This window comes from Notothenia rossii, assembly GCF_949606895.1.
Source record: "Notothenia rossii genome assembly, chromosome: 5".
NCBI classification, from domain to species: Eukaryota; Metazoa; Chordata; class Actinopteri; order Perciformes; family Nototheniidae; genus Notothenia; species Notothenia rossii.
This window is the reverse complement of record NC_136903.1, coordinates 19,292,436-19,305,333: the sequence shown is the minus strand read 5'-3', so window position 1 is coordinate 19,305,333 and position 12,898 is coordinate 19,292,436. Positions and strand designations below refer to the sequence as shown.

General features: G+C 44.1%; 1 protein-coding gene across 3 annotated transcripts in view; it reads right to left on the bottom strand.

The window, feature by feature from the left end:
* The window catches only part of frmd4a (FERM domain containing 4A), a 109,336-nt gene that overhangs the window by 62,360 nt on the left and 34,078 nt on the right, over positions 1 to 12,898 (bottom strand). The window contains exon 1 of one of the 3 annotated variants that reach the window (XM_079679955.1): positions 4,848 to 6,144. The exons of the other annotated variants lie outside the window; for them this stretch is intronic. Within the exon in view, the coding sequence (XP_079536081.1) occupies positions 4,848 to 4,913 (66 nt within the window). The 5' untranslated portion in view covers positions 4,914 to 6,144. Of the gene's footprint in view, positions 1 to 4,847; positions 6,145 to 12,898 lie in introns of those variants that run through there. 3 annotated transcript variants of the gene reach the window in all.

Below are 12,898 nucleotides of genomic sequence, written 5' to 3'. Positions count from 1 at the left end.
TCTGGACTGTCTGGGTTTTATGTCTTCTGTGTGCTTCTTTGTTCGTTTAGTTGTAATAATAACAAGCAATGGTTCTCAATTGTAGACTCCTGCCATCTTTACGCATTAATTTACCCAGATAACCCAGCCAGTCTCTGCCCACGGCAGTCTGACTCATCCCTATGGTCCTGCTTCTCACTGTGTGTGCGTGTGGGTGTGTTTGTTTGTGTGTGTATGTGTGGGTGTGTTTATGGAAATGCCCTCTAGTTGGACTCTCTCCCCATCCCAGGCGGTTAGGGAGGGGGCTGATAGTTTATGTTCTGTACAAATTACCAAGGGTTGAGTTACAGCGCCATCGCACAGAAAACAAAGATAAACTGTGAAATATCTAAACGATACCACCCTGATAGCTTTATTCAATTCATTCCTCACGGTGTGCTTCTCTCTGTGCTACTAAGTGTAGCCAGGATTGTCTTTCTCTATTTTATGAGAGAGAGACGAGCAGAAAACGGGGCCTCCTCCCACCCTTCATCAGGCCAGAACCAATCATAATGACTTCTCCACAGGGGAGCATCCACTTCAATTATCCTCCCCTCAGCAGTGTCTCTGTATGAAGCCCTGGGAAACACTTTTACATGCTCAGAGGTAACGGAGAGGCTGAAGGACTTTTTAGAAACGGGGACATGTTTGTGACTCATTCTGGAAACTAGGCCGTATTAATATTTCGAAGAGATTTGGTGGAACACAGGGACAGGTTGTCCTGCCGCTCAGCACAACATCTGCTCGGCCCGCTGTGATGTGACTGTGTGTGTGTGTGTGTGTGTGTGTGGGTGTGTGTGTGTGTGTGTGTGTGTGTGTGTGTGTGTGTGTGTGTGTGTGTGTGTGTGTGTGTGTGTGTGTGTGTGTGTGTGTGTGTGTGTGTGTGTGTGTGTGTGTGTGTGTGTGTGTGTGTGTGTGTGTGTGTGTGTGCACGTACTGCATATCTGCTTGTGTATCTTTCAATTTGATTACCATTTAAGCTAGTGGCACCAAAGGAATTTATACAAACTGAACATGTACTCTATCTTTGAATGTACTGTTCATTACCTTGAGAAAGTGTGTAGAGATTGCCTATAGATAAGACAAATAACTGTTTCTGTCTGGGTACCCACATTCAGACTCAAAGACTGCTATTATACAGTCATTCATGCCTTAATGGAATTAGAATATATCATTGAGAAGGAGCCAATCAGTAGCTTATTATGAGGGATCGGCAGACTTGAATGGGCGCTAGATGTGCAATTTGCCCCAGTGAATAGCATACCAGGCTTCTGAATTATTCACTGAAGTCTACTGGAAAGCCTCTGTATGTGCTGGGCCATCGACAACTGAATCTGGACCTTGCATGCAGTAGAAAATGAATGCTAAATGATAATAGCTGATTTGTTTATGGCTGTGCATATAAATTGGATTTCTACATATGATTGAAGTTTAAGTTAATTGTCTTTAACCTGTTTATTTGGGTGTCTTTACAGTCATTGTCAAGACTAAGAGGCAGGTGCTGAAAATATACATTAGCACACTAAGTTTATATTAATCCAGGACAGAAAAAAATCCCCACTATCTAGTTATGTTGGTTGTTTCTCCATGAAATACACTACCCGGATGCAAAATAAGTTGAACAGTAGATCTGTTTTAAAAATCTACACATATGAATGAAAATATATCCAATTGTTTTCTGTCTGCTCTATACTGAGTGCCTGCTATTCAAGTACAGGCAAACATTACAGAATACATCTTTTTTTTAAAGGACTAGCAGGGTACTGTTGCTAAGAAAAGGCTTTAATATTCCTCCAAAGTGATGTCTTGGTCCTGAGTAGACCTGACACTGTGTGACTACAGCCTCATACGGATCAATACCACTATCAGATTAATGTAGACGGGATGAAGAGTAGTGGAGAGAGAGGCGAAGCAAGCGAGAGGAAGATGTAGAAGGGAGAGACATAACTAGAGAGGGAGGGAGGGAGGGAGACAGGGGGAGGAGATCAGCTTGCTGTAATTGAACAATTTTGTCACTGCTGGGCAGCGGACACACCCATTACATAACAGCATTGTCCCACATGGTACACCCATTTATCCGCCTGTATCTGAAACAACCCATCTACAATAGTCTAGAAGTATCTCAGTATCAGTACGTCACAGTGTTTGTGCTCCTGACAGACTGAATGCTCTCAGAGACCACAGGCCTTTTGTGGCAGACCGCCTCTCCCGAAGATATGAACCAGTGCTTTATGGCTGCTGGAAAGAGAGCAGGGCAGTGCAGCTGTGATGGAAACAATCCCATCCAGCTGTGATCTTCCTCTGACAGAGGAGACAGGGGGGAGGGAGGAGAAAACGAGGGATGTGGGAGGAAGTGAAGGGATGCTTAGCTCTGCCTCCAGGCCTGCATCATAGGGGAGATGATGGTGTTGGGCAAGAGGATTGGGGGTTGGAGCATTTGTGGGGTACACGAGGAGGAGATTCAATTAAACTACACAAGGATGGAATGCATTTTTAATCACAGCGCTTCATTTCCTTACGCGATTGTCAGCCTTTGTGCGAGACAGTGAGGCAGCCTCTGAAAAAAGAGCTGGCATCTCTCTCTCTCTCTCATTCTCTCTGTCCTTTGCAGCTCACACAGCTCAGCGGGCCAGCAACACAATACACAGCAGCTTTGGCAGGAGCTGATATGACGCCACAAACTGTCATTTTACTGCAGCCAGAAAAACAAATCCAATCACCAGATATTTTATTCATTTCCAACTATGAAATGTCACTATGTATATGGCAGTGACTCCATGTATGTTGAAATGTTAATGAGACCACAAAGGTCATGGAAATCCAGCACAGATGATTGTCAAAGGGGTGTCTGCTGGTTTCATAATGTTCTTTGTCTTTGTAACAATGGCAGTGCAGTGGTTGCTAACTGTGTCGAAAGGTTTTCTCAGTATATTTTCTGAATTCTAGGCTGGTAAATTCAACTTTGTAACCATGTTGTGTGCAGTCATGTGTTTTAAATCTATGATAGTGGTCTCAAACGCAGAAGAGATGAACGTGTTGACCTGAAAAATCAAGTCTACAAATTACATCGCTTCCACTAAGGCTTTCTGCAAGCAATCAAGGCAACAAACTAGTTACCTCCTTTTCTTGTAGTAAGAGAGGTTGCAAGGGAAGTCTCTTTGCCTCGGACCCTCTCGGCTACCCTGAATCATTCATATGCACTGCTATGTTAGGAAAATAGCTGTGCACTCTTAAATATAGCTGCACACTCAGCTCCTGCTTCAAGCCAATGAGCATCATAGATAGGGCTCTGGAGGTCGAGGAAGCACTGTCATTACTTTAATGACCCTTCATATTCCTCTAATGACTACTGTCTTTGCTCACTGCTTGGTTCATTTGACACATACATAAAAAGTTGAACATTTTGAGAACATTCATACACACAAAAGGCTTTTTCAGTAATATAGGATGCCTGATCCATGACACACGTCTGCTGCTGGTAAGCCTTCCCATAAAAGCATTTCATTCACCCTGCCTGAATGTGATGGTTCACTGAAATAGGCCCCCTTTTGAGCTCATGTCTGCATGTCTTAAACATCTGTGTGTGTGGGTACATGTGCGGTTGCATGTACGCGTGCATTACCATATGCACGCTCAGTAAACAAGCAGGCTGGAAAGGGTGCAGGCGATTTGAATATTTCTCATTTGAGTATGCAAAGTGGCCAGATAACCCTCTGTTTTCCAGCCTCTTCCAGCAATTAGAGAAATAAATAAATAAGAAGACTAATTAGGATGCTGAGAGGAAATGTAGAGGAAGGAAGCATTTTCAAGACCCCCGTATTTTCATCCCACACGCAGTGCATGCATAATCTAAATCATGTTGTAGCCATAAACACTAATCTTTATTGCTTCTGTCATAAATCATCTATTGGCAATATGAAAATGAACAAATCTCCAAAATAGGTCGATGGAATCAAGAAACATAATATATCTGCATATGTCAGTGACATCGATGCCCTGCAGCAGTGGAGCTAGTGCTGATAGTGTTCATTGGAAACACAGTATATATCAGGAAAGTACAGATTAGTGTTTCCCTCGAGCAGATGCCTTTGCCTGTAAACAATGTTAAAGGGAAACAGCAGCTTAACGACCAAACTCATTACAGCAGCAGGCAGATCAAAGCAACCAGGGATTCTGGCGGCGTATTTACAATGTGTGTCTGAAGAGGTAGACTGTGGTTGTATCTGAATGTGTGCGAGTGCACGTTTGTGTATTTCAACGTTAGGGATGCAGTGTATAGCAGTTTTCATTCCCACTGCCTGAATGTTTTGTAAACCACAAAGGCCTGAGTAATCTACCTCTCACCAAGCGTCATGGGCTATAGAAACCTGACGATCACATCCATCAGACTTTCCTTACAGTTCTCATTCCTCTTTCATTCCCCATTTCCTTATTCTCCATCTTCACTATCCTTACTTGGATATTTCAACCCTTCCTAATCAAAATATGTATGGCTACATTAGGATAAATATGAGATCTGTAGACCGCAGAGAGCATAAATAAGCCCAGTATACTTTGGAGTTGGTTGGGTGAAAGCTCCTCACATGCTGAGTTAACATTCCCAAAGTCTTCACTGGGCTAACCCCTGCCAATTAATGGGCGAGCATCTGGGAAGAGACAAGAGCATATGTTGGCCTCTGTTCTCCACCTGCTATTATGCAGCGGAGAGGTCACCCAAATGAACACAGAGAGAAGAGAGAGGAATTGTGACTCAAGAAATATTCAGTTAAATGAAGTTTGTGACAGATAAGACAACTAAAATCAAAACTAAATACAGAAAAAAAACTTACAAAGACATCCATAAGCATGTGCTCCAGGGTCACCTCCAAGTCCTCGAGTCGTGTTGAAAGAGTCATCGTTCAGCTCCCCCACAGAAAGGTCTTCGCCACACTGAAAGACTCTCAACCCGGATCAAGGCTCCAGCTTTACAGCCCTTTCTCTTGTACGTGTAATCAAAAGATACTGACGGATGACTTAAATGAGCTAGTTAGGTCATGTCAGTCATGTAACATCTCAATTCTCCAGATGATTGCACCATGACAGCTTTTAACAGTCCAGCCTAATTTGTCCACAGTCCCCACTCATTCTCCATCGGAGAGCTTCCCAAGCGTCCAGCTGTAGTCCAAATCTGATAAACAAACACGTCTATCTCCACTAGACTTGGCTCAGAAAACCGCCTGGATTCCGGTTAGTGCTGCAAACGCTTCCAAAAAGAGTGGGGAGACCCCTCAAAGAGCTTCTGTCGTTCCTTTGAGAAACCTTTAGCGGGTGATGAGGATTTGTGACAGACTACAGCCTTGTAGTCCCTTCCTCAGATCTCAGTTATGATCCATGGGTGGGATAAAGACACTGACAACCCCCTGGCAGAGGGTGGGTCTCACTGTTGTAGAGATGCACGAAGAAGAGAAAGAAGCATAAGCTAATGGTCAGATAATCGACTCCTATGTGATGAAGAAGTCCTACATCTGTTTCATTTTTTTTTTTTTTTAAATATCTGTCTATCTCACATTCTCTAAGTTTTTTGAACAGCACATCTCCTCCCTCTTTTTCCACTTTCTCTCTCTCTCCCTGTTTTTCTCCGTGCCCTTTCAGGTCTCTGTCCACAGTGGACGTCTTTGTGTGGAGGGGGAGCCTGGGGCAGTCTATGCCCAGTTCTGGGTGCTCTTGGCTGGGGTCATCCTCTCTCACACTGGGTTTCTCATCAATGGGCCTTTGTAGGGGTCTCATTAAGAGCTGGCCCTGGATGCTGAGGCTCCAATAGACAACTGCGATATGGCCCCGATCTATGACTGGAAGCTTATGTAACAGTGACGGGGAGGGGAGGGGAGGGGGGATTGGGTGAGGGTTGCAGAGGACAGGGCATGTGGGGTAGAGGGTTGATAGGGAAGGAGAGGGTGGGAGGGGAAGATAAGGGAGCGAGGCAGAGAGGAAAATCACTCAGTGAGGGAGAAAGGCAAGGAGAAGAAAATGAGGGAAGAATGGGGACCGAGGATGTTGGTGGGTCGCTCCATGGAGAGAGGAGCTGTTTTTGTTTTTCTGGCGAATGCTGCTGGAATGTACCCTCCATTCTTTCTGTGTGTTAACCAGATTCACAGAGAGCAAAAAACAGAGAGACTGAGTCAGACAGCGGGGGGGTTGGGGGGGAGTGAGTTTAGCTGGAATTCACCAAAAAACAGGATATGACTAAAAACAGTAACAAGCTGCAAGGAGAGTCACATAAACTACATTTACATAAGGGTTGGGGGAAATAAAAATGTCCCTTCTAACATTATTTTGTTGGGAGACACAATGACTTATGAGATGATTCTATTCAGAACAAGTTTAAAAAAACAGAAGTACATAGATATAAATTATATCAGAGTCACGATGCATCGATGCATATGTTGCAATACCCATGCTAGGAGGGGCTGAGTGAGTCAATCACTATATGCGCAGCAGAATATATAAATCATCAGACGGAGCGGATTTCTATATTCGCTCCCCAGCGGTATTCTGATGCAACTATTTTATCGATTGCTAATGTGGTTGTATCATTAGACTGATACAAACTTTAAAAAATCCCAAACTTGGTCGCCAAACAGAGCATACTTGAGCAGCCATTTGACATGCCTGTCAAAATAAAGTATCAATATGGAAATGTGTGAAATATGTGGAAAAGAGTTAAGCAGAGAGAAGCAAGAGACAAGATAGAGACTGAATGACGCAAAGACATTCATAACATACGTTCTCTTTACACAGATACAGTGAGGATCATTATCCCAAAAATACCAAAAATCATGTCATATTACCCAAGTCTAATGTTGTGCACCAAAGTAACAATGTTACTCGGCGTAATGCAAGTTACTCCAGGAAACCTGACCATGCAATGATTTAAAAGGCTGATGCTGATATCGTCAGACACATTAGAGGAAAGGCAAGAGACGGTGGTTGTGTGTAACCAATTCACCTTTTTCCAATTGCTCTCTTCTCGATTCACTTCTCTCTATCTCTCAGACACATCCGTCTCTATCTCACCCCTGTCTCTCTCCTGCCCTCTTCCTTCTACAGACTCAGAGTGCCAATGACCTTTGCCCTCTGACCTCATCAACTCTGTGGTAAGGAGCGGTGGGGGATGACCAGCTCTACTGCACAGCCGTGATGTTCTGACCACATACACACACACACACACACACACACACACACACACACACACACACACACACACACACACACACACACACACACACACACACACACACACACACACACACACACACACACACACACACACACACACACACACACACACACTTACTTCCCTGGGTGTTAAATTAGAGTGCACATATCCATCAGTCCTTTGTTGCCCTCAGGAGGCCTCCCTGTCTTCCTGAAGTTGCTCCTAATGCTGCCCGCTGTGAATATGTATCACCCCACCATTAATAACTCAGAAATATCCCTCTAATTCTCATCTGCATGCCGCTCATGCATTATAAATACCCTCCTGCATGGAGGAGATGGACATAATATGGCCAATAAGACTTGTGAAGCAGGTGTCACGTGGAGTCTGAATGCAGTGAAGAGCGTCGAGAGCGGCAGGTAGCCTATCGTGACTGATATTCGTCATTAGAGGAGCTTAGCCCCCAACAGAGAGGCGGCACAGGACAGCGTGTCCCAGTGCGACTCCTTGGTACGGCTAGGGTTAAAACCCAGATTTCTGTGTGTAATCCAGTGTGTGTGTGTGTGTGTGTGTGTGTGTGTGTGTGTGTGTGTGTGTGTGTGTGTGTGTGTGTGTGTGTGTGTGTGTGTGTGTGTGTGTGTGTGTGGCAAGTGAAGGTAGTGGAATAAATTGTTGGTGCAATGTTTACAACAGTCATAACAGAGCAAGCTGAATATCATCTCACCTCTCTGCATAATACACCGAAGCAAACAACACATTATGTTCCATCATACACATAAAAGGAACAAGGGTGCTTACAAATGCACAAACACAAACACATTACAGTGATATTTACAAAAAAGGGCAGTTTGAACAGTCAAGATAATGCTTCTGCAAAGAGTTATGTGAACATGAAGATGGAAATTACAAGGATCCCCTGTGAAAGCTGCCTCATGAACATCAACAAGCACAAATAAATAAATAATAACTATTAAATAGATTTATACGCATATAAAAGCATAATGAAATGGTCATCATCATTACTTCACTACATCTTACAGTACCTCAAGCTGAATCGCGTTGAAGCAGTTTAAATCAGAGGTGTTATTCCAATTGTCTTCATCACTGGTTTCCTCATGGAAGTTGAATGTCTCAGTAATCCAGTAAGAGGCGAGAGCACCAGAGTGTTGGCTAAAGCAGCAGCTAACACAGAGCATCACAAAATCAGCCTTAACACGCCTCTCTGATTCTGACTGATGCTAAAAGCTCCGAGGACAGTTTTGGTCTTCAATTCTAATTTTGAGCAACAGAGCAGAGAGTGTGTCCGTGTGAGCGCCATAGATTGTGATGTTCACCTGGCTTGGGAAATAAGCATATGTTGTAATCAAACTCCGGGCAATCTTCCAAGTGGTTTGCGGTTTGCACACACACACACACACACAAAAATAGTATCTATTCCAGACATGTTGATAAAGCCTCTTAAGCACCTGTTTGCAGCTAACTGTCTAAAGGGTTTACTGCCAGTCTTGTACACTAACAACAAGGTGTTAAAGTCCACAGTGAATGCAACACACTTTCATCTGCTCGATTGTCTGGCCAAATTGTTTTAAATGGTTTTATTGACTCAATGTATGTCATATTTTGAGTTGAATCTCCTTATGTTGCAATGTTGTATCCCCACCACTGTGAATGCAATAATTCTTAACCAATTATCTAATCTAAATGTATCATGTAAGTCTGTTTTTGTATTTCTGTATTTTTATTTTTGTTCTGTCAGTGGTGCTGTTTTCTTTGTCAGCCTCGAGCGACAAAGAACAGCAAGTGCAGATAAAGGGATTTTGCTCAGTCATCCTCTGCAGCACTTCTGAATTTTTTGCTGTGTCACTCCGCACCCCAAATCTGTCATTCCACATTACAGTGGATGGCTCTCGATGTGTGTGTCTCTCCCTTGGTGCAGGCCTGTGTGTGGGGGTCTGTGAGGGGAGAAGCAGGTGCACTCCACTATCTTATGTCATTCCTCCTGCAGTGAAAGCCAACTTGGGGTTTAGAAAGCCCATTCTTACTGACACTAAGCAGAGCAAATGTTCTTTGAAATATTTGAGTAGAACAGAGTATCTGATATGCAGGGGGATCAAAAGGTATTCATAAAACAAACACACACACCTTTCACCTTTTCTAACTTGCTCACAGCTTTTACCTCTGTCTTCCCTGTCCTACATACAAGCTTTCACCACAGTGAGTGTGTGTCTGAAAGGCACTGAGCAGACAGAATGCGACAGAGGCATATTTTAAAGGCTGGTTGTATGAAGGCGCTGGATTGAGTCACGCTCCAGCATTTTCTGCCCCAGTAAACTTAGCCCACTTTTCCCAGTGCCGAGGAGGCTTCCCAGCCTAAGTCCTGCACAGAAACAGAGGCACGCGTACCACCAACAACGTTAAGTAGATACGAAAACATTGTTTCCCTGACACTAATTTTACAATTAACACTCTGGTAAGCAGGCATGCCTGTCTGCCAGCAAGTCTGCACGACTTTTATGAATTACTCTAGCGTGCAAACAGCACACTCATATCAACTTAGAATCAAGACATGCACGTGAGTCCCCATCCCCAAAGTCCACACACGATTAGGAATCTGATTTGTAGCAGCGTGAGCGTTAAATGTTTGATGATACGGCTACATATTTAATCTTAACAGGCCAGATCATGTGGGGAAATGGGTTATACATGATCGTAGTCCCAGGGGACAACACTGGGATACTGGGAAAAGGGGCAACATGGGTTAACACAATTTATATGTGTGTTAGTCTGCTTTTATGATGTGGACAGAGAACTTGTGACCGGTCCCCAGTCCAATATGTTGGTTTATGACTACAGATATGGATGGTTGTTTGCACAAATTAAGATGAGCTGCTTTTCTATGTCCTACAAAGTTGGATTATTTGCATTGTTGGTAAACCATTTGATTCTTACCAATCCATAATATGAGAATCCATTAATCCAATATATTCTACAATAAACAATTGTAGAAAGAAACAGCACATCCTTATATTTGAGAGTGAATGTCAAAAGTGTTTCAAAAGTGTTTCAAAAGTGTTGTGTGATTCAGTTTCAACGCTCACACTAATCTAAGTGTTCCTGCACTCCTCACACTCCAGCCAAAGAGTTGTCATTCCTCAGACCTTTGCGTAAGACTCATTTATCTACAGGCAGGATGCAGCTGTGCTTATAACCCTCGTAAACCTCTCGGCCCCTCGGAACCACACAACTCTCCTTCTTTAGAAAATGAATCATAATGATCCCCCAGGCATGCACACCACAAACTAACAAAGTATGCACACAAACAAATGAGGATGCACCTGTGCACACCGTTCTACACAAACACACATTCATGCATTTCCTTGTTCTTCTAATGAGCCAACATGACCTACTCCTTCTATAACCCATAGCACACATGCAAGCCTTCTCCCAGGAGTGCAGTAACCCAAGCCAGACTGCGTCAGCTCCACCTCCTGCTGCAGGGGACTAAGCTGCTTGTTCCTGTGCAGATGGGCCCCACACTCCTGTCAGGTGCACCGCTGCCATGCAAACCAATGCCTGACGCTGGTCAAATGACTCAGGCAGATTGTCTTTGTTAACTTGGAGAGGAGGAGGAGGAGGAGGAGAGCCCTTGGAGTTGAGGTAAAGACAGGCATAATATGAGGACGTTTCCACCTCCTCCTGACATTACTCCAGGCCATCCCTTATATCATTTTAAACATTAGGTACAAAGGTAAAATGCAGAATCCCAGCAGTGCAGTTTGCTTCTGTTTTACCAATAATTAAAGGTCCCCTATTATACTGGTTTTCATCAATATATTATTGGTCTCAGATATATACAAACATGTCTCTGAAGCGTTTGGCTCGAAATACCAAACAGATCATGCATTGTAGCATCTCATAAACCCCTCTGTTTCAGTCCAGTTTCAAAAGTGCTGATTCTCTGTCTTTTACTTTAGATGAAAATAAGGAGCCATTCCCAACGCCCCACTGCGAGATATTTGGTTAAAAAGAACACAATAGCGGCGTTCACACCGCAGTACTTTCCCACTTTAGTTCCGATATAGTTCCGAAATGTCGCGTTCACACAAAAAAGAGCCGGAACTAAAATTTGTTCATCAGAACCTTTTTTACCCCCTTTTCCGTCAGTTTTCAGTCCCTGCTAGAGAGCAGGTACTTTCGTGGGAGAAAAAGGTTCCTATGTCTGATTGGCTGGGCGGAATGCAAACCGGAATGCAAATGCCGCTATTTTATTATCCTCGCATTAGCATTATCAGCATTAGCATTAGCCCAGCGCACAAACACAGAGAGACTAACTTATGGCAACACAAAAGAAAACATGGGAGCGGTGGAGATGAGGAGATGTCGGCGTTCTGGCGATTTACTCGCAAGGCTTCAGTAGAAGCTGCTGGAGTCCCAGCTGCTTCTACTGAAGCCAGTCCCCAACTACAGGGACTTCCGGCCAGGGCCCAAAGCAGAAGAAGAAGAAGAAGTGACGTCAGCGGCGTCATTTGCCTAATCCCCCCCTGGGACTTATTCCGGTGTGAACGCGATCTGTACTGAACTAAAGAGTTCTCATGAACTAAGTTCTCATGAACCTTTGTGGGAAAAGTACTGTGGTGTGAATGCGCCTATTGGTGCTCTAGGAAGGGATTCAGGTGAAAAAGTGGGGGGTGTTACCTTATTTGGTTATTGGCTAATGGTTGCACAAGCCAAAAAATCGTTATGAAATCATAAAGTGGCCAAAATCTGATCAGCTCATTTTCAGACAGGTTTCTATGTAAATGGATCAGCACAAAAAGTGAGCAAATCTTTTTTACTGAAACTTTAAGAATGTCTTTACACAGAGGGGACACATGTTGGTGTACACAAGACATGAAAAAGTGGATTTTGCATAATAGGTGACCTTTAAGGGGCGTTGATGGTCAGCTCCTAATATGCAGGCAGGGCAAACATTTAGGCCTGGTAGAAGGAACCAGAGAGGGAGTGGGATGAAAGAGGGGGGCAGACTGACCACCTGGGGCTAGAGCCTCCACCCGAGCCCCCTGCTAGACAGCCACCTCCCACCCTTCTCTTGCCTTTGTCCTTGATACACCTCCTCACCTCTGCAGCAGACAGAAAAAAGATGTGCAGTGACAGGCAGGGCTTGATCAGTCCCAGGTTTCTCTCCAAGCCAAGCTCTTGTCCCTCGGTATTTACCACCTATTTACATTCAGCTCGCATCATCGCTATGGGAACAGAAGAGCAGCTGAAGCTACGAGAGAAACGGGAAGCAGGAAAGAGCTGAGGTCTTACTGGCGCATGAAAAATGAAGGAGTGTGAGAAGAGGGGGAGGATTTATTGGGGGCAAATCCTGTGTAATAGCCCCTCCAGTAGACAGCAGGGGTAATGGGACGGCCACTCGGTCACTGACAAAACTCATTATTAATTAAAAGCTGCCGTTAACATATGCTTCCCTCCTTCAATCTCTTTGTCCCTGGCTGTCCTCCCCTTATTCCTCCTTGTCATTTTCTCTCTCTTGATTTCACTTGCTTTCCCTCCTCTTTGTCTTTTTGCCCGCTCATTGTCCCCCTCTCGGACAGCAGGTGAAGCAGGATGAGGTCATTAATTATACACATAACCATTCCCTGGTCCCCTCACTAACACACACACACACACACACACACACAC